This window comes from Pogona vitticeps, chromosome 2, assembly GCF_051106095.1.
Source record: "Pogona vitticeps strain Pit_001003342236 chromosome 2, PviZW2.1, whole genome shotgun sequence".
Taxonomy (NCBI): domain Eukaryota; kingdom Metazoa; phylum Chordata; class Lepidosauria; order Squamata; family Agamidae; genus Pogona; species Pogona vitticeps.
The window spans coordinates 16,560,422-16,582,859 of record NC_135784.1 but is presented as its reverse complement, the minus strand read 5'-3'; the positions used below and the strand labels follow the sequence as shown (position 1 = coordinate 16,582,859).

The 22,438-nt window shown below is 42.6% G+C and overlaps 1 protein-coding gene and 1 pseudogene across 2 annotated transcripts in view; both read left to right on the top strand.

Annotated features, from left to right (window-relative positions):
• LOC110071571 (uncharacterized) overlaps positions 1 to 22,438 on the top strand; it is a 48,609-nt gene that overhangs the window by 7,313 nt on the left and 18,858 nt on the right. Inside the window, 1 exon segment of the mRNA XM_078386800.1 lies at positions 900 to 1,129. Coding sequence (XP_078242926.1) covers positions 900 to 1,129 — 230 coding nt within the window.
• On the top strand, positions 15,488 to 22,397 carry LOC140704893 (uncharacterized; annotated as a pseudogene). The gene is made up of 2 exons (XR_013542038.1): positions 15,488 to 15,519; positions 18,325 to 22,397. The product of XR_013542038.1 is annotated as an uncharacterized LOC140704893 (transcript).

Sequence of the window (22,438 nt, the reverse complement as noted above, 5' to 3'; positions counted from 1 at the left end):
TATGTGGGGCTACCTTTGAGGCTGATGCGGAAACTCCAAGTGGTGCAGAATGCGGTGGCCAGACTACTTAGTAGTGTGAGGAAATACCAACACATCACACCCACTCCGGCCACATTGCATTGGCTGCCCATTCGGTTCCGCATTGACTTCAAAGTGTTGATGCTTACGTATAAAGCTCTATACGGTTTAGGGCCTCAATATTTGACAGAATGCCTTCTCCCACCAAGAACTACCCGGGTCACTCGATCAAGTGAGGAGGTGAGGCTGAGGAGCCTTACGCCAAGGGAGGCCGAAAGGAAAAAACAAGAAATCGGGCCTTCTCGGCAGTGGCGCCTCGCCTCTGGAACAACTTGCCTCCAGAGATTCGTGAGGCCCCATCGCTGGGTATTTTCAAGACCAATCTAAAAACATGGAGGTATTAGCAGGCCTTCCCTCCAGATAACAATTAAATCTTTTTCCTTCTTTACCTATTATGTGCAATTTTCCCCATCTTGAAGAATTTGCTTATTGTTTTTCCTTATTGTTTATTGTTTAATTGTTTACTTTTGTCTATTTTTATTTTTTGTTATATGTGTTTAAGTCTGTGTTTTTATCTGTCTGGACGCAGCCTAGAGTGGTTGTTTCAACCAGATAGGTGGGGTATAAATAGAATGAATGAATGAATGAATGAATGAATGAATGAATGAATGAATGAATGAATGAATGAATGAATGAATGAATAAATAAATAAATAAATAAATAAATAAATAAATAAATAAATAAATAAATAAATAAATAAATAAATAAATAAAACAAGCAGCTGGTGAGATCGTTCTATACGAAGCAATGAGATTGCTTAATCAAGACTAGGCTTGGTGCCAGGATTGTACTCCTAGAAGGATTCTCCTCTGTTGTCCCAGGTGGCTCATGAGGAGAAGTGCTTGGCACATAACTGGAAGGCCAGGAACTCTTCTTGTGGGTGAGCAGCAGCAGCAGCAGCTGGAGACCCCAGAGGACCCAGAAGATGATGACGGAGAAGAAGCTCCTGCTCTCCCCTCAGGCATTTCGGAGGCTTCTCCAGATCTTCAGGGGATGGATTCTTTTCTACAGAGGAATCAGGGAGCCTTTCATCCTTGGAGTCGGGACAAAGGTATTCTGTTTCCCTCTGCACATTAATCATTGTATACTTTTGTCTTGATTACAACTCATCGTTTCTCTGTTTTATAATAACTTTATGTTTAATTTCCGATTCCTTCTAATTGGGTGACTGAACCAGGAATGTATTTTAGACACTCAATGCCTCACTTAAGCTGCGTGTTCATCTTTTTACAGTGGACCCTCGACTTCCGGATTTAATCCGTATTGGAACGGTGGTTGCAGGTCGAAAAGTCCGTAGGTTGAGGGTCTATTTCCCATAGGAATGCATTGAAAACCTCTTTTTTTATTAAACACAGACAAACATACAAAACAAACACAAAAACTTATATGCAGAGAGAATATATCCATTTAACATATAAACCTGACTACATAAACCATATGCCCTACTAAGCATCTTTAGGCCATATCCATTTAATATATACAGTGGTGCCTCGCTTAACAAGCACCTTGTATAGCGACGAATCCGCATAGCGATCCCTTTTCCGGGATCGCTAATGCGGAGGCATCGCGTCGGCCTCTATGGCCGAAACTCGCATACCGAGGGCGCGAAAATGGCTTCCGGCTATGGGAAGACTTCGTTAAACTGTGAGTTTTCTGCCGATTTGGAATGCATTAAACGATGTTTAATGTATTCCAATGGCTTTTTTGTTCCGTTTAACGAAGTATTCACATAGCGAAGGTTAATCCGGAACGGATTAACCTCGCTGTGCGAGGCACCACTGTAATTCTGACTACATAAACCCTAAAGATTAACATACTTAAATTGTCTAATAGATAATCTTAAGCCTGTATTGATCTTATATTCAAGCCATTCTTAGTTGCATAGACCAGTGGTTCTTAACCTTTGTTACTCGGATGCTTTTGAACTGCAACTCCCAGAAACCCCAGTCAGGACAGCTGGTGGTGAAGGCTTCTGGGAGTTGCAGTCCAAAACTCCTGAGTAACCCAAGGTTAAGAACCAGTGGCATAGACCAACTATAGTTCACAAGTTACTTAGTATCTTCATGTTTCTAACTCCTCATCAATATGTGTGATCAGAATATGTAATCGAATTTAAGCATTACCTATATTTATCAACCATTAAAGACATTCAGCAAGTAACTTCCCCATTTTTATTATATTTCTTTGCTCCATGTATAAACCAGGAATTTTTAGTTATTTATAGCCTTGTGAATCTAGGAATTCATTTCTTTCATTCTTTTTACTGGCTTTTAAAGTGCTATCTATAAAGTCTCTATATATTCTTTCACCTGTGTACACCTCTAACCAGTACTCATCATAAGCAATTCTAATTTCATCATAAAGGTGGCTTAGCCATACACACCTCCCCACGTAGAGGCTCTAGGCCGGCTCAATACATTTCTGAAAGATCCCCACTTTTACAGGTTAAAAGACATTGTAAGTCTCATCTTGTCTATATAATCAATATAGGGATTCACTCATATTTAAGCTCAATATATAAACCATAAGAGCCCAAGCATCTAATATTATTATTCTTCATTTACCTTTATGAAATTTATAGCTACATATATTTACCTACCTTTTAGCTTCCCACCTAGCCAAAATTGCTTATATTGTGATTACTCATATTGCTTTCTGTGTGGATATATCTCTCTCAGGACCAAGAAATCTTATCATTTAATCCGCAGGTTATTTCCTCCCCTTTCCCTTTTGCTTCTTGACTCCAGTATCAAACTTCCAAGATTAATTTCTTACACCACTTTTACCAGTTTTAAAATGCCATCTATAAAATTTCATTGACATTTTCTATGCGATTTACTAATTTCCTCTCAATATAATCCATATTTTGATTTCCAAGCAACACAGATCTATTCGACCTCTGATCATAAATTTCTGCCTCTAAATTCAGCCATGTCTTCCCTTTAACATTATTTCCCATCAGGATAAAATCCATGTACTCTCCCACCTTGTCTCCACCCCTCCTTTCCTCATTTTTAAATATTTCATTCTGTGTTTTTTTTTAAAAGTCTCTCTCTGCCTCTTCGGAGGCTGTTGTTCGATTAGTTCAGAGCAGTCAATTGTTTCATCTCCCATCTCCTCCTCAGGAACGGTGGTCTCTCCCTATCTCTCTGGCGATGATTCAGCTGATTCAAAAGATGCTGTCTGTTTGTCTCCTGTCTCTATCTGGGTGACCAAGCCAAGAAGTATTGCTTTAATATCTGTCTTCAGTTCTGAAATTTGAGCCTTAAGATGATTTATTATTTATTTATTTATTTATTTTATTTATTTTATTTATATCCCACCTATCTAGTCGATAGACCACTCTAGGTGGCTGATTGATGAGATTAGATCGAAATTCCTGAAGACAGAATATCAGATTGGTTTCCATTTTAAAATCCCAAAGATGAGTCTCGCCCTTAAATTTTCATCCAAAAATCATTAGAGTCAGACAGACGAAGTTACTACGCTTTCCATCCTCCTCCTTGGCCAAAACTGATTCAGAGACTTGTGGAAAATATTCTGGTCATAAAAGTGACTATTTGATATATAATCCTCCTTTATGGTCAAAGTAAAGTTCCATAGATTTAAGCTGCTCAGAGTCATTCAATATTCTCAAGCTTCTAATGTATAAAAAGCCAAGACATAGGAGGGGGGTTAGGGTGGAAAGGACAGTTAAGTTTCATTTTCTCAGTTCTAACCAAGTTATGGTGTAGTAAGAAATACCTCCAAAGTTTGCCAAGATCCTCTGCCGCTTAAGAGATCGTCTCCACAATCAAACTTCCAAGAGAGAAACAAAACATCTGGTCTGTTACTTGCCATAGAGATAGCCCATCAACTTCTGTTCAAACAGTCAGATCATAAATCTTCCTTTCTCCCCCTTCTCTGAGCAGCTACGCACCAATTCATCATGGCGATTTCACGAGTCAGTTGCAATTGAGGAAAGGAAACTCGTCCGAAAAAGCAGATTGCAGTCTAGCTTCTTCGGCATCTCCAGCTCCCCTGCTACAGTCCCGCTTCTCCTGTGGAAACTCGCCCCCCTTTCTTGGGGGGGTCCACTGATTTGGAGTAAACCCAGGGGTTATCAGAGTCCTGAGAATTCCCCTGTTCTTGGTGCCTGTTGCTCCACCCCTTCGAAAACCTCTTAATCTGTAACCCACCAAAGAAAAAAACACCCCCCAAAAGAAAACAAATGCAAAAAGCAGCACCTTACCTGTCCGAAAGGGTCCCTCGCTGCTGCCATCACCGCTGCTGAAGCTCTCCGAGGGCTTCTCCGCTGCTGACGGAGGCCTCATGGTGGTCTGGGGCTGCCACCATTGCCGCTGCAGAAGTCCTCTGAGGGCTTCTCCACCGCCATGGGAAGCCTCTCAGAGGTCGGCTGCTGCTGGTGGTGGCGGACTTCTCAGGGTACACCGGGCCTACTCCCCTGGTAGGCCCAGTAGGCCCTGGGAAAGCCAGCGGTGGCGGACTTCTCAGGGTACAACGAGCCTACTCCCTTGGTAGGCCCAGTAAGCCCTGGGAAAGTCAGCAGTGGCGGACTTCTCCGGGTACACTGGGCCTACTCCCCTGGTAGGCCCGGTAGGCCCTAGGAAAGCCAGCAGTGGCAGACAACCAGAGAAGCTTTGGAGGCACAATCAGCGGTGAGGGGGACCTCTGGAGGCCTTCCAGGGCTACTCTTCCGCCATGGGAGGCATCTCAGAGGTCCCCCTGCCGCCGATCGTGCTTTGGAGGCCTCCAGCAGTGGTGGGGGAGCCTCATAGATGCCTCCCATTGCGGTGGAGAAGCGCGGGAAGGCATCCGGAGGCACGATCGGCAGCCTACGGACTGGAAGGGAGAGGCGGGGGAAGCGCCAAATTCAAATTTGGTGCTTTCCCCTCCTCCCTCTTCCAATCCATAGGTTGATTCTCCAGCCGCAAGCCGAAGTGAAATTTTCCAGCCAGAGAAGTCTGTAAGTCAAAAAGTTTGCAGGTGGAGCCGTCTGCAAGTCGAGGGTCCACTGTAATGTGCTGTAAGGGTACTCAGAGATGGTTTACTCTTTCCCTTTTTCGGTTGGACGTGTAAATCAACTCCTCCTTGCTTTCCCAAGGTTCAGTGTTTACTGTTTTTATGCCTCTTATGTATGGATTGGAAGCAAAACAGTGCAGGGGTTTGCCAAAAATTGTTTTCATTCAGTGATATTTCTGGTGATTCATTGTTTTCAGAACACTTGTAGTAAACAATACCTTCACGACGTCTGTTTAAAAGTGCTTTTCTTTTAGGGTAATTGGGGTGGGGATTTTTATACACCCCTATGATTGTTTTAACACTCCTGAAAAGAAAAGGTGGCATATTCTGAGACAAGATAACAAAGTCCCATGAGCTATCATGGGGGATCAAACCCCTGAATTCTGGATCCACACTCCACTCACTGATCTCTCCATCCAGCTATACCTGGTTTAGAAAAACACTTTTGCATCTGATAGGACCTTTTGCACTTCCTTCCTCTTTATCATTCTCCTTCCAGGCAAAATAAATGTTCTTGGACTTCAGTGCTCAGCAATTCTGCTCATTGTTTGTTCTGGTCCACCTAAAAGTTCTTAAGCACTGAGACTGGAAAACAGATTCTTCAAAATCCTCTGACTTCTGTAGGTCAAGAAGGTTGAAACCCAGGTCACGAATCATAGAATCAAGTCCATCAAGTCGAACTTCCTGCTCAACTCAGTAATACAATTGTGATGTACTGTTTTCTCAGCACAGAAAGGGGAGGCAGCAGGAAATTTGCTTATTGATAGATATTTTCCCTATTAAATGGCAAAATCCTTTAATCACCATGAATTCTCTCCTTTTCCATATGCAGAAGACCTGAAGACATGAAGAAGTGTTTTTAAAACTTGCTGGATGGAGAAACCAGTGAGTGGAGTGTGGATCTGGAATTCAATGGTTCGATCCCCCATGATGGCTCTTGGGGCTTTACTGTTCAAAAGTGTTAGAACAATTGTAGGGGGGTATAGAAATCACACCCAAATTATTTTTCTGGACTCTCTGGCTTTCTCCATAGTCCAGCGCATGTTAGCAATTTGGTCTCTAGTTCCTCTGCCCATTCTAAATCCAGTTTGTAGCACTAAGACAGGAAACTGATTCCTTAAAATCCTCAGACTTTGATGGTTAAGAAGGTTGAAACCCAGGTCACGAATGATTGCGATCTATTGTTTTCTCAGCAGAGAAAGGGAGGCAGCAGGAAACTGGCTTATTGATAGATATTTTCCCTGTTAAATGGCAAAAGTCTCTAATCACCATGAATTCTCTCCTTCTTCCAGCAGATGATGCACAGGAGGAGGAAGGAAGACTCCACAGGACATCCCCAGAAAGAGTGGAGGATGAAAAGGAGAACTGTGGGAAGAGAGATGAATCACAGAGGGGGAAGGCAAATGAGGCAAATGAGAGGAAAAACAAACCTCACCCTTATCTGAGAGGAGTTGTCTGTAAACAAGAACAGGAAAAGATAATAAACAAGGACCTCAATGTCCTTCAGAACTCAGAGTTTGAACTAAGGAGTCCTCATACAGGAGAGAAACCCTTTCCCTGTGAAGAATGTGGGAAGAGGTTCACTCACCGTTCAAACCTTGTAGTACATCAACAAATTCATTCAGGAGAAAAAACCTTTCCCTCTGAAGAATGTGGGAAAAGGTTTTCCCAAAACTCCAACCTCGTAGCACACCAACGAATTTACTCCGGAGAAAAAAGGTATGCATGTGATGAATGTGAGAAATGTTTAAGTGCTCCCTCAAAGTTGACAGCACATCAGCGCTCACATTCAGGGGAGAAACCCTATCAATGTAAAATATGTGGCAAACAGTTTAGCTCCTTTTCAAACCTCACCAAACATCAACGAATTCATTCAGTGGAAAAACCTTATATATGCAAAGAATGTGGGAAATATTTCAGTGATCCGTCAGCTTTGAAAGTACATCAGCACCGGTAGGTAGAGGTACCTGGTGACACAGTAGTTAAACTGCAGTCCTGCCACCAAAACTCTGCTCATGACCCGTATTTAATTCCATGAGTCAAGGCTGATTCACCCTTCAGTCCTTCTGGGGTTGGAAAATTGAGTAGTCAGCTCACAGGGGTGGCGTGCGGGTGGGGATATATAGTCTGCAGAATTGTCATCAGCTCAGAGAGTGATTTGAATGCTCTGGGTACCATATAAGCATAACAGAGAGTGATCAATGACAAGAAAAGCAGCTGGATGAGATTGTCCCATGCAAAGAAAGGGGATTGCTTAACCAAGACTAGTGAAGGGGACAGGATTGTACTCCTAGAAGGACTCTCCTCTGTTGTCCCAGGTGGCCCATGAAGAGAAACGCTTGGCACATACCTGGAAGACAAGGACCTCTTCTTGAGGATGAGCAGAAGCAGGTGGAGACCCCAGAGGACCCAGAAGATGATGACGGAGAAGAAGCACTTGCTCTCCCCTCAGGCATATCGGAGGCATCTCGACCTCTGCCGGGTATAGAATCTTTTCTACAAAGGAATCGGGAAGCCTTTCATCCTTGGAGTCGGGACGAAGGTATTCTGTTTCCCTCTGCATGTTAATCATTGTATACGTTTGTCTTGATTACCACTCATCACTTCTCTGTTTTATAATAACTTTATGTGAAACTTCCAATTCATTCTAATTGTGTTACTGCACCAGCAATGTGTCTTAAACACTTAATGCCTCTGTTAAGCTGATTTTTCAACTTTTTAATGTGTTATTTAGACTATTCTGACTCACAACACCCCTTTCCCAGCTGGAGGCTACTCAGAGATGGTTGACCTGTCCCCTTTTCAGGTTGGACATGTACATCAACTACCTTCTCTGTTTGGATTGGGAAGCAAAACAGAACAGGGGATTGCTAAAAATACTTGTTTTAGTTTAGTAGTCTTGCTATTACAGTAGCTGATTCATTGTTCTTGGAACACTTGTATTAAAACATATATCTTCATGCTGTAGATTTAATAGATCTTCAAGTCTAGGGCAATTTGGGGTTGATTTCTATACTCCTAAAGTTGTTTTAACCCTCTTGAACAGAAAAGGTAGCAAATTCTGAGAAAAGGTTACGAAGTCCCAGGAAGTATCATGATGGAATCAAAATCTTGAACTCTAGATCCACACTCCATTCACTGATCTCTTCATCTAGCTAGGATTAGAAAAACAATTTTTTCAAGACATGAACTTTTGCATTTGCATTCTCTTTTACATTCCCTTCCCGAGCAAAAATAAATGTTCTTGGACTTTAGTGCTCAGCCAATAAACACTCATTTTTTGTTCAAATCCACCTAAAACTTTTAGCACTAAGACTGGAAATCTGATTCCTTTAAATCCATGGATTTATGTTGGTTAAGAAGCTGGAAACCCAGATCACGAATGATTGGGATCTACTGTTTTCTCAACAGAGAAATGAAGGCAGCAAGAAATTGGCATATTGATAGGTATTTTCCCTGTTAAATGCGAAAAGCCACTAACTGCCATGAATTCTCTCTTTCTTCCAGCAGATGATGCACAGGAGGAGGAAAGAAAACTCCACGGGACATCCCCAGAAAGAGTGGAAGATGAAAATGAGAACTGTGGGATCAGAGATGAATCACCAAGGCAGAAGGAAAATGAGGAAAATGAGATGAAAAACAAACCTCACCCTTATCAGAGAGAAGTTTTCTGTCAAGAAGAAGAGGAAAAGACAATAAAAACATGCCTCAATGTCCCTCAGAGCTCAGATTCTGGGCTAAGGAGCCCTCTGAGGAAAAGCCCAGTGAAATGTCCAAGATGCCACTCAGAGGAAAATCTTTGTAAATGTTTGGATCATGGAGAGAGTTCCAGAAGGAGGCCAGAAGATTCAGGATTTCCCACAGGAGAGAAACCTTATGAAGACTCAGGGTCTGTAAAATGCTTCAGCGTTAGCTCAGCTCTTCAAGTCACTCAGCCAGTGGACTCAGAAGGAAAATTATATAAAGGTGAAGAATGTAGCAAGAGCTTCAAGGGAAGTTCTGGACTTAGGCAACATCAGGGAATGCACACTGAGGAGAGACCCTACAAATGTCATGAATGTGGAAAGGGCTTCATGAGGAATTCATATCTCAGAGAACATCAACGGATCCATACAGGAGAGAAACCCTTTCCCTGTGAAGAATGTGGGAAAAAGTTTTCCAAAAACTCCAACCTCATAGCACACCAACGAATTCACTCCGGAGAAAAACCGCATGCATGCGATGAATGTGGGAAATGTTTCACACGGCTCTCCAATTTAACCAGACATCAACGCTCACATTCAGGGGATAAACCCTATCATTGTAAAAGTTGTGGCAAAAAGTTCAGCTCCAGTTCAAACCTCACCGTACATCAACGAATTCACTCAGGGGAGAAACCTTATACATGCAAAGAATGTGGAAAATGTTTCAGTGATCCAACAGCTTTCAAAGTACATCAGCGCCGTCACAGAGGGGAGAAACCTTATCAATGCGAAGAATGTGGAAAAATGTTCTCCCAACACTCTCACCTTACAAGACACCAACGAAGTCACTCTGAAGGAAAACCGTATGCATGTGAAAATGTTTCACACGTCTCTCCAATTTAACCATACATCAGCGCTCACATTCACGGAAGAGTCCATATCGTTCTGAAGAATGTGGGATAAGCTTCACAGCCTAGTCACCCTTCACAGAACATCAACAACTTTGTACTGGGGAGAAACCACATGAATGTGAGGAATGTGGAGAAAGATTTCTCTGGTTGTTCAGTCTGAGAGAACAGAAGAAAATTCACTTCAGTCAGAACCTCTAAAATGATTCTTTGTCTGCACCAATTGTGTCTTTTACTTCAATAGTTTTATCATAATTTTAACTTCATCATTTTATGAAAATTGCCTTGAAACTAATAAATGATCTGATTCCAACTAAGTCTTTTTAGACTATCTGGAATATGGGAATAGGAATCCTGACTTTGTGATTGTGGAAATGTTGATCTTCTTTACAAGAGAGGTGCTGACACAAGTTGGAAGTTTTATGTGTCAAGTTGCATCCAATTTACAGCAACTCTAACAGGATTTAGAGGATCTAACTCAGAGTCAAAGGGCAACAACATAAAAAGTCATATCATCCTAGGGTACGTAATGATAAGTCTTTTTGGTGGACATTTTGGTCCATTCATTGCCTCTTAAATGGTTTCGGGAGGAGACTGCCATTGGCCCGTACATAAGGAATCACAGCCTGGATGTTGAGCCCAGTTTTCCTTGGCATCTCTTCCTCTTGACTCATTCCCTTCCTCCTGTGTTTGAGGTTCCCCTCTCGATCATCTCCTGGGTGGGATTCCATGAGTTTTCTCTTCTCCCTCTAGTCTTTTCCCTGGTCTTCCTTTCACGTTCTATGTGGTGGTATAGTGGTGCCTCACACAACGAGTGCACCGTAGAGCGATGAATTCGCTCTTCGAGGCCGATTTTGCGATCGCAAATGCGATCGCATACCGATGCCTCAATAGGGAAAAAAATTGCAGAGCGAAGGTCGGTAAGCGGTTCGCTTACTGACCTTCGCTTTGCGACCTGCCAATCAGCTGTTCGGCGGCTATAAAATGGCCACCGGAAGCTGCAAAATGGCTACGCGCAGCATTTTCGTGCCCTCGTTAAACGAGGGGAGGGCGCGAAAATGGCTGCCGGCCATCGGAGAAACATCGCTGAACGGTGAGTACAGCAGCCGATTGGAATGCATTAAACACTGTTTAATGCATTCCAATGGGCTTTTCTGCCCCGCTCAGCGATGTTTTCACACAGCGAGGTTAATCAGGAATGGATTAACCTCGCTGTGCGAGGCACCACTGTATTCTCTTTTTCTCTCCCCCAAATAGAGGGTTTTCTAGAAGGGTGATGTTTCCCTGCTTCTTATTGGACGACCTTCAGCTGTTGGCTTTTAATGTGGAAATCCTTTGGAGGAAATGTTCTCTTCCTCCCAAGGTTCACAAACCCCACATTCCTGAGCACATTCTATATGAGGAAGGAGATGGTCAACTGGGGTAATGCTCTGGTTCAACGTCTGCATGTCAGAAGAGAGTGACATAGACTGGATGTGATGTGTGGAACTTCCTGCCTCATGCTCTGTGATTCTTTGTCTGCACCAATTGCGTCTTTTACTTCAATGATTTTATCCTGATTTTAACTTAATCATTATATGAAAATTGCCATGAAACCAATAAACAATCTGATTCCAACTAAGTCTTTTTAGACTACATGAAATATGGAAATAGGATTCCTGATTGTGTGAGTGTGGAAATGTTGATCTTCTTTACAAGAGAGCTGCTGACACAATTTGGAAGTTATGTCTGTCAAGTTGCATCCACGTTACAGCAACTCTGACAGGATTTAGACATTCTAACTCAGAGTCAAAGGTCAACAACATAACAAGTCATAGCATCCTAGGGTACTTAACTTATAGAAAGCAAACGATATCTGCCAGGTAGTTGTCAAAGTTTCTCAGTGTGGGACTACTTACTACCTTTTGAGGTCATTGGTTTCACTGTTGTACTGCTCTAACAGATAGGATTTTATTCTGACATTCAATCGAAATCTTGCTTCCTGTAACTTTAGCCCATTGTTGCATGTCCGGCATTCTGGGGTCCATTCCAACACTTCATGTAGTTTGAATTTTTCTCTTTTACTTCTGCCTCAAAATTTTCCACAATTGTCTTTCTTAGTGTTCCTTTGCTTCTCTTACTATAGCATTTTTCGTGAGTCTCCTTTCTCCTCTGTCAGTTCTTCCTGCCTCCCGTCTACGGTGCTTTCTTGATCTCAAGCCATTCACCTCCAAAACCTAAACTTTTTGCACTGCACTCGCAAGCATAACTGTCAATATCTTGGTGTGGCGTGCGTATATATATGTGTCTAAAGTCCTGTTGCCTCTGAAGTGTTCATCCCGTATTTCAGCACAGTGCTGACAGTTCTGCCTCTAGAGTCAGCTCATCATTCTCAAGTGAGCTTCTCTTGTCTCTTCTCCAAACTGTAGTTTCCAGCAACCCCTTTTCCAGTGTGTGGCAAGCAGTGCCATTTCACGAACTCTTCTATCAGGTCATTGGTATTTTACCTCACAAAGACATTTTTTAAAAGTGGGCCGATGTTCTGACAGAGGAGAGTAGAGAGTCTGTGATCCCGTGAGGGTTACATTGACTTGACATGTGGTTTGCTCTCTAGCTGAGAAAGTGGTCTGGGATAATAAACATTCCAAGGGAAAAACACCAGTGATTGAACAGTGAAAGGGAATTTCAGATAGACCTGGGACAACCCGCCTCCCTAGTTCCACAAAGATTGAGCCTTTAGAGGTTGGTATACAAAGGTTATAACTGTCAGTATCTTGGTGTGGCGTGTGTATATATATGTGTCTAAAATCCTCTTGCCTCTGAAGTGTTCATCCCGAATTATAGCACACTTCCGAAAGGTCTGCTTGTAGAGTTGGCTCGTCCTCATCAAGTGACCTTCTCTTGTCTCTTCTCCAAACTGTTGTTTGTAGGACCTTTTTCCAGCTACGTGTGAGGCAAGCAGTGCCATTTCATGAGCTGTTCTATCAGATCACTCATACTTTACCTCACAAAGGCGTTTTTTAAAAAGTGGGGCAGTTTTCTGACAGAGGAGAGTGGAGAGTCTGAGATCCTGAGAAAAGTATAATGATTTGTCATGTGGTTTGCACTCTTGCCCTAAAAGTGGTGTGGAATAATTGAACAATCCAAGTCTGTCAGAGCCTGAGAACCGCAAAGGCCCTCCGTTGTTTTAAAACATCTTTTCTCCAAATAATTCAAAGGAATTTTTACCGACTCACACCCCTTGGGAACCCACTTCCACTTCCACTGGGTTTCTCTAAAATACCTTTGTGGTGATCAAAACCTAACCTCCACTTTCCTCTCTCTTTTAACCATGCAAGGAATGGCCCAGAATTTGTGATGCTTCTCAGCTTGCCTGCAGGTGACCTAATCAGAGGCCAGGATCCCTCCCAGAAACATGGATAGGAATGCAAACAAAGCAGGCTCATGGTTGGAAGAAAAGGGGGAGAGGAGGGAGGTTTGTAGCTCCAAATTCAGTGTAGAATGAGGAAGGATTTTAGGAACCTTTTCACCAAAGTTGAGTGTGTAAAGTTTTGGCGGTGAAAATCATTGCCACTGTGGTAGAATCAACAGGAACGAGAACAAATGCGGTGGATTTAAAATGTTCAATCCAGAAGCCAGGTTACCTTTTCCGCCCCCATGCAATGGCAATGAAATGAACTCTTTTCAACAGAGAAAAACTCTCCAGGAATATGAGGAAAGCGCTGTTGAGATTTTGATGTGAAAATGAATTTAATATCAATGTCGTATAGTTGAAAGTAAAATGATGGATTTTATCTGCGTCATTGTACTGATTATACAAGGGAATGTATGACGGTATCAAGCAGGATTTAGGTCCAATACAGAAGAAATCTGCTCCTTTGAAGTCTGCTACAGGCGTGATCATCCAGGAACGAGCACAGCAGATGGAACGCTGGGTGCAGCACTACTCTGAGCTATATTCTAGAGAGAATGTAGTAACTGAAAAGGCATTAAATAACTGCTCGACTGTCATTTTAAAGGCTGAACACTTGTGCTGCTTTACTGCATCCATCTATCTTGTATTTGATTCCTTTTTAAAAAACATTTACTGGCCAGAATGTCTGTAAATCATCCAAATCATCTCTGAAGACACTCTTGCAAGACCTCTTGCATCCAGAGAGGTCTTGCAAGAGTGTCTGCAGAGATGATTTGGATGATTTACAGACTTTCTGGCCAGTAATTTTTTTTAAAAAAGGAAATGGTTACTGTCATTTTAAAGGCTGAACACTTACTTGTGCTTCCCTACAGAGTCCATCTATCTTGTATTTGGTTGTCCTTCTCTGTTTTCCAGGAGAAATTGAACTGAATCCCAAAACCAGCAAAATCAGGGAGGTGGACAGGGGACAGATTATATTTGCCTTCAGTGTGGAATGGATTGTCACTCTCGAACTGGCCTTCTCAGCCACACTCCAAATCCTCCATACATACCACGTTATCATAGTTTCTCGAGACTAAAGGTTGCCAGAACAAATGAATTGTGGAGCACAGAAATCCATCATCTGGGCTAGATGTTGTTTGGCTTATTTGGACTCCAACTCCCTGAATTCTTTGAAAATTCCCGGGAAGGAATTCTGCACTGCAGACCCACATCTTCAAGCACTTACATTTTCCTCAAAGCCTAGACAATGGAGGGTGCATTTGAGGCCTCAATTTCCTGCCCCATAACTTTTCTGGATATTCTAGTCTCTTTCCCTTTAAGGTCTGCAGTGGGCCCCTCCCAAAGTACTGCAACTCCCAGGAAGCATTGCAGCCCCAAATGAAGGTCTGGAATGCAACTTCATAAGACTTGGTTCTGATACAGGTGAGGGAAATATAAGCGTCCCTCGGTGTGAGTTTGTGGACTGGGACTCTCAAGGCTTCAGGGGTCGGGGAGGAAGTCTTGGAATGTTCTGGGAATTGGAGTCCAAAAAGTTTTTATTTGCGTATCTGGACTGTCTTGTTTCAGTGGGTTTAGATAGTGAGCTTCGTGGTGCAATGGTTAAACTGCAGTCTTGCAGCCAAAACTCTGCTCATGACTTGAGTTCAATTCCATGAGTCAAGGCTGACTCAGTCTTAAGCCCTTCTGTGGTTTGTAAGTTGAGTACTCAGCTCAGTGGGTTCATGGGAATATGTACCCTGCAAGATTGTTATCAACTCAGAGAGTGCTTTGAATTATCTGGGGCACCATATAAGCATAACAGACAGTGATCAGTGACAAAACAAACAGCTGGATGAGATCGTTCCATGCAAAGAAAGGGGACTGCTTACCCAAGACTAGTCAAGGGGACAGGATTGTACTCCTAGAAGGATTCTCCTCTGTTGTCCCAGGTGGCCCATGAAGACAAATGCTTGGTGCATACCTGGGAGGACTGGAACTCTTCTTGAGGGTGAGCAGAAGCAGCTGGAGACCCTAGATGATGATGATGGAGAAGAAGCTCCTGCTCTCCATTCAGGCATATCGGAGGCATCTCAACCTCTGCCGGGTATAGAATCTTTTCTACGAAGGAATCAGGGAGCCTTTCATCCTTAGAGTTGGGACAAAGTTACTGTGTTTCCCTCTGCATGTTAATCATTGTATACATTTGTCTTGATTGCCACTCATTGCTTCTCTGTTTTATAATAACTTTATATGTAACTTCTGATTCGTTCACCAGCAATGTATCTTAGACACTTAATGCCTTAGTTAAGCTGATTTTTCATCTTTTTAGTGTGCTTTATAGTCTATTCTGACTCACAACGCCCCTTTCCATGCTGTAGGGTACTCAGAGATGGTTGACCTGTCCCCTTTTTAGATTGGACATGTACATCAACTCCTTCTTGCTTTTCCAAAGGTCAGTGTTTACTGTTTTCATACCTCTTGTGTATGGATTGGGAAGCAAAACAGAACAGGGGGAGTGCTACAAAAAACGGTTTTAGTTTACTGGTCTTGCTAATGCAATAGCTGATTCATTGTTCCTGGAACACTTGTAGTAAAAAAATCTTCATTCCGTATGTTTAATAGAACTAGGGCAATTTGGGGTTAATTTCTATACCCCTCCTATAATTGTTTTAACCCCACAGAAGAAAAAAGGTAGCAAATTATGAGAAAACATTACAAAGTCCCAAGAAGTATCATGGGGGTATCGAAACCTTGAACTCTACATCCACACTGCATTCACTGATCTCTTCATCCAGCTAGTTTTAGAAAAACATTTTGCTTCATGATAGGAACTTTTGTATTTGCATTCTCCTTTACATTCCCTTCCCAAGCAAAAATAAATGTTCTTGAACTTCAGTGCTCAGCCAATAAACTCTCGTTGTTCGTTCAGTTCCACCTAAAACGTTTTGCACTATGATTGGAAATCGGATTCCTTTAAATCCTTTGACTGCTGTTGGTTTGTTGTTGTTGTTGTTTAGTCATTTAGTCATGTCCGACTCTTCATGACCCCATGGACCAGAGCACGCCAGGCCCTCCTGTCTTCCACTTCCTCCCAGAGTTGGGTCAAATTAATGCTGGTCACTTCAATAACACTGTCCAACCATCCTGTCCTCTGCCGTCTCTTTCTCCTCTTGCCTTCACACTTTCCCAACATCGGGGTCTTTTCCAAGGAGTCTTCTCTTCTCATGAGGTGGCCAAAGTATTAGAGCGTCAGCATCAGGATCTGTCCTTCCAGTGATCACTCAGGGTTGATTTCCTTCAGAATGGATAGTTTTTTTCTCTTGAGAAGGGATTCTCAAGAGTCTCCTCCAGCATCACAATGTAAAAGCATCAATTATTTGGTGGTCAGCCTTCTTTATAGTCCAGCTCTCACTTCCATACATTGCTACTGGAAAAGCCATAGCTTTGACTATGCAGACCTTTGTCGGCATCGAGATGTCTCTGCTTTTTAAGATGCTGTCTAGCTTTGTCATCGCTTTCCTCCCCAGAAGCAGGCATCTTTTAATTTCGTGGCTGCTGTCACCATCTGCAGTGATCATGGAGCCCAAGAAAGTAAAATCTGTCATTGCCTCCATATCTTCCCCTTCTATTTGCCAGGAGGTGATGGGACCAGTGGCCATGATCTTAGCTTTTTTGAAGTTGAGCTTCAGACCATTTTTTGCACTCTCCTCTTTCACCATCATTAAGAGGTTCTTTAATTCCTCCACACTTTCTATCATTGAAGCAATATCATCTGCACATTGGAGGTTGTTGATATTTCTTCCAGCAATCTTAATTCCACCTTGGGATTCATCCAGTCCGGCCTTTCGCATGATGTATTCTGCATATAAGTTAAATAAGCTGGGGGACAATATACAGCCTTTTTGTACTCCTTTCCCAATTTTGAACCATATCCAGTTGTTCCATATCCAGTTCTAACTGTTGCTAGTCAATGAAGCAGAAGTAGATGTTTTGCTGTTACTCTCTGGCTTTCTCCATAATCCAGTGTTTTAGCAATTTGGTGTCTAGTTCCTCTGCCCCTTTGGAATCCAGCTTGTACTTCTGGGAGTTCTCGGTCCACATACTGCTGAAGCCTACCTTGGAGGATTTTGAGCATAACCTTGCTAGCGTGTGAAATGAGTGCAACTGTATGGTAGTTGGAGCATTCTTTGGCACTTCCCTTCTTTGCGGTTGGGATGTAGACTGAGCTTTTCTAACCCTCGCCACTGCTGAATTTTCCAAATTTGCTGGCATATTGAATATAGCACCTTAAGAGCACCATCTTTGAAGATTTTAAATAGTTCAACTGGAATGCCATCACCTCCACTGGCCTTGTTGTTAGCAAAGCTTTCTAAGGCCCACATGACTTCACTCTCCAGGATGTTTGGCTCAAGGTCAGTAACTACACTATCTGGCTTGTCCGGTGTATCCAAGTCTTTCTGGTGTAATTCCTCTGTGGTCTTGCCACCTCTTCTTGATGCCTTCTGCTTCTTTTAGGGCCCTACCATTTTTGTTCTTTATCATATCCATCTTTGCACAAAATGTTCCTTTAATATCTCCAATTTTTTGAACAGATCTCTGGTTTCCCCTTTGTAGTATTTTCTTCTATATCTTTGCATTCTTCAATTAAGAAGGCCCTCTTGTCTCTCCTTGCTATTCTTTGGAAGTCTGCATTCAATTTTCTGTGACTTATCCTATCTCCCTTGCATTTTGTTTCCCTTCTTTTCTCTGCTATTTGTAAGGCCTTGTTCGACAGCCACTCTGCTTTCTTGCATTTCCTTTTCTTTCAGATGGTTTTTGCTGCTGTCTCCTGTACAATATTACTAGCCTCCAGCCATAGTTCTTCAGGCACTCTGTCCACTAAGTCTTGTTCCTTAAATCTGTTCTTCTTTTCCACTGTGTATTCGAAAGGGATTTGGTTTAAACCAGTGGTTTTTCCTACTTTCTTCAGTTTAAGCATGAATTTTGCTATAAGATCAATCTGCTCCTGGTCTGGTTTTTGCTGACTGTATAGAGCTTCTCCATCTTTAGCTGCAGAGAATATAATCAATCTGATTTTGTTATTGCCCATCTGGTGATGTCCATGTGTAGAGTCGCTTCTTGTGTTGTTGGAAAAGAGTGTTTGTGATGACCAGATTGTTCTCTTGATGAAACTCTATTATCCTTTATTCTGCTACATTTTGAACTCCAAGGCCAAACTTACCTGTTGTTCCTTTTATCTCTTGACTCCCTACTGGAGCCCAGAGGATCCAGGATTTCCCACAGGAGAGAAACATTATGAAGACTCTGGGTTTGAAAAAGGCTTCAGTGTTAGCTCAGCTCTTCAAGTCACTCAGCCAGTGGACTCAGAAGGAAAATTATATAAAGGTGAAGAATGTGGCAAGAGCTTCAAGGGAAGTTCTGGACTTAAGAAACATCAGGGAATGCACACTGAGGCGAGTCCCCACAAATGCCATGAATGTGGAAAGGGCTTCACAAGGCATTCAAGTCTCAGAGAACATCAACCAATTCATACAGGGGAGAAACCCTTTCCCTGTGAAGAATGTGGGAAGACGTTCACGAAACGATCAAACCTTGCAGTACATCAAAGAATTCACTCAGGGGAAAAACCTTATACATGCAAAGAATGTGGGAGTAGCTTCAAGCAGAAGAAAGATCTTACAGTACATTAGAGAATTCATACAGGAGAGAAACCCTTTCTCTGTGAAGAATGTGGGAAAAGGTTTTCCCAAATTTCCAACCTTGTTGTACAGCAACGAATTCACTCAGCAGATAAACTGTATGCATGCGATGAATGTGGGATATGCTTCACTTTTCCCTCATCTTTGAAAGTACATCAGCGCTCACATTCAGGGGAGAAACCCTATCAATGTAATATATGTGGCAAACAGTTCAGCGACTGTTCAAACCTCAAAAAACATGAACAAATTCACTCAGGGGAAAAACCTTAGACATGTAAATGTGGGAAATGTTTCCGTCATCCGTCAGCTTTCAAAGTACATTAGCGCTGTCATACAGGAGAGAAACCCTATCAGTGCAAAGATGTTGGGAAAATGTTCTCCGAACACTCTAACCTCACAGTACACCAACAAAGTCACTCTGGAGAAAAACCGTATGCATGTGATGAATGTGGGAAATGTTTCAACCGTCTCTGCAATTTAATCATACATCAGCACTCACATTCACGGACGAATCCGTATTGTTGTGAAGAATGTGGGATAAGCTTCAAAGCCGAGTCACCCTTCACAGCACATCAACAACTTCGTACTGGGGAGAAACCACATAAATGTGAGGAATGTGGAGAAAGATTTCTCTGGTTGTTCAGTCTGAGAGAACACAAGAAAATTCACTCCAGTGAGAACCTCTAAAATGGAGAGAATGTGGGGGAAAGCTTGCATTGCAGAACACAAAGTGTTACACATCAGCTTATGCACAGAGAGGAGAAAGTCTGAAGATTCTGCAAAATGCCAAAACTTCTTAAAAATCCATCTGAATATCTCTCCTGGGAAGAAAACATTTGGAAATTCAAGGGATACTGAGAGCTCTACTGTTGACTTAAGCCTTTTTGGACCTACGAAACACTTTGGAAAGAAACATTATGGTGGCTTTTAATGTGGAAATCCTTTGGAGGAAATGTTTTCTTCCTCCCAAGGTTCACAAACACCACATTCCTGAGCACAATCTACTTCAGGAAGGAGATAGTCAACTGGGTTAATGCTCTGGTTCAATGTCTGCATGTCGGAAGACAGTGACATAGACTGAATGTGATGCGTGGATCTCCCTGCCTCGTGCTCTCTGATTCTTTGGCTGTACCAATTGCGTCTTTTACTTCTATGGTTTTATCATAATTTTAACTTAATTTTATGACAATTGCCTTGAAACTAATAAATGATCTGATTCCAACTAAGCCTTTTTAGATTAGCTGGAGTTTGGAAATAGGACTCCTGACTGTGTGAGTGGAAATGTTGATCTCCTTTACAAGAGAGGTGCTGACACAAGTTGGAAGTTATGTTTGTCAAGTTGCATCCAAATTACAGCAACTCTAACAGGATTTAGAGGTTCTAACTCAGAGTCAAAGGACAACAACATAAAGAGTCATATCATCCTGGGTTACCTAATGATAAGTCTTTTCAGTGGACATTTTGGTCCATTCGTTGCCTCTTGACCAGTTTGGGGAGGAGATTGGCATTGTCCCGTACATGAGGAATCACAGCCTGGATGTTGAGCCCAGTTTTCCTTGGCATCTCTTCCTCTCGACTCATCCGCTTCCTCCTGTGCTTGAGGTTCCCCTCTGGATCGTCTCCTTGATAGGATTCCAGGAGTTTTTTCTCCTCCCTCTAGTCTCTTCCCTGGTCTTCCTTTCACGTTCTACGTGGTGGTATTTTCTCTTTCTCTCTCCCCCAAATAGAGGGTTGACAGGGATGTTCAGGGGAGTCAATTTCCCCTCTTTTCTTCACCTGTATCTAGAAGTGAAGAGGAGGTTATAATGGCCTCAGTTTCTGAAGGATGAAGGGGGTGACATATTGATGGCAAGGTTCTCCTCCATGTCCCTTTTCTCCCTCCCTCCCAGACCTTCATACTTCCCCAACCATTTATTTCATCGTCATGGAGAGTCATGCTGTCCCACCAGGGGATTTTTGCCATAAATGCAGTGACTCTGGAGATGCAGCGCCCAACGCCTGCCATCTACAGTGCTTTCTTGTTCTGAAGCCATCCACCTCCAAAACCTAAACTTTTTGCACTGCACTTGAAGCTTAGCTGTCAGTATCTTGGTGTGGTGTGGGTGTATATCGGTGTCTAAAAAGTCCTGTTGCCTCTGAAGTGTTCATCCCGAATTTCAGCGCAGTGCCGAAAGGTCTGCCTCTAGAGTCGGCTCATCATCCTCAAGTGAGCATCTCTTGTCTCTTCTCCAAATCGTCATTTGTAGGCACCCTTTTTCCAGTGTGAGGCCAGCAATGCCATTTCATAGAACTCTTCTGTCAGGTCACTGGTAGTTTACCTCACAAAGACATTTTTTAAAAGAGGCACAATGTTCTGACAGAGGAGAGTGGAGAGCCCGTGATCCTGCGAGGATTAAATTGACTTGACATGCGGTTTCTCTAGCCAAAGAAAAGTCATCTGGGATAATAAACCAAGGAAACAACACCAGTGATTGAACAGTGAAAGTGAATTTCAAATTGACCTGGGACAGCCCACCTCCCTACTTCCTCAAAGATTGAGCCTTTAGAGGTTGGTGTACAGGATCATGACTGCAACCAGGTGACAAAGTGTCTTGACATGTTCATGGCACGGCATGTAGGAAATGAATCAAGATGGTTAATTGCCTGGCAAATTGTTAGACATAATTAACCGTAGCAAGTTGCACAAACCTTCCTTGAACCCTGATAGGATTCTAGCTGATAAGTTTTTATTAAATGACGTTTCCTAGTTTCAGCGTGCCCTCCTCTATGAAAGGAGGTCAGAGCCTGAGAACCACAATGGCCCTCCTTTATTTTAAAACATCTTTTCTCCAAATAATTCAAATGATTTTTTAAAATCAACTCATATCCCACAGGAACCCATGTAGGAACCCACCAGGTTTCCCCGGAATCAGTTGGTGATGGTCCAAACCTAACCTCCACTTTCCTCTCACTTTTAACCATACAAGGAATGGTCCAGAATTTGTGATGATTCTCGGCTTGCCTGCAAGCGACCTAATCAGAGGCCAGGATCCCTCCCAGAAACATGGATAGGAATGCAAACAAGGCAGGATTATAGCTGAAGAAAAGGGGGAGAGGAGGGAAGATTGTAACTCCAAATCCTGTGTTGGGTGTGGAAGGATATTAGGAATCTTTTCACCAAAAAGCTCTGGCGGTGGAACTCATTGCCACTGTGGTAGAAGCAACAGGATTGAGAATCGGTTTTTAGCTGTTCTTCCACATGGAACAAATGCAGTGGATTTAAAATGTTCAACCCAGAAGACAGGTTACTTTTTCCTGCCCCCTTGCCATGGCAATGAAACAAATGCTTTCAACACAGAAAAAGCTCTCCATAAACATGAGGAAATTACTCTTCTTATAACGCTGGTCCAGCCTCCATTCCCTGGGTTTTTTAGTGCCACCCTCTGTTCTGTGGGGGGGAAGGATATATTTCAACCGGCTTCACCCCAAGAAACAGACTCAGCCAATATATTTAGGAGATGAAACATTTTTGAAGTAACAGAGATGAGCAGATTTCATTAATACATGAAATTTAATAGAAAATACCTCCACATTATTGTTTTCTTTTCTTTTTTGTTTGTTTGTTTTTAGACCAGTGGGTCACCCAGGTGTTCTTGGACTACAACTCCCAGAAACCCCAGCCGGCACAGCTGG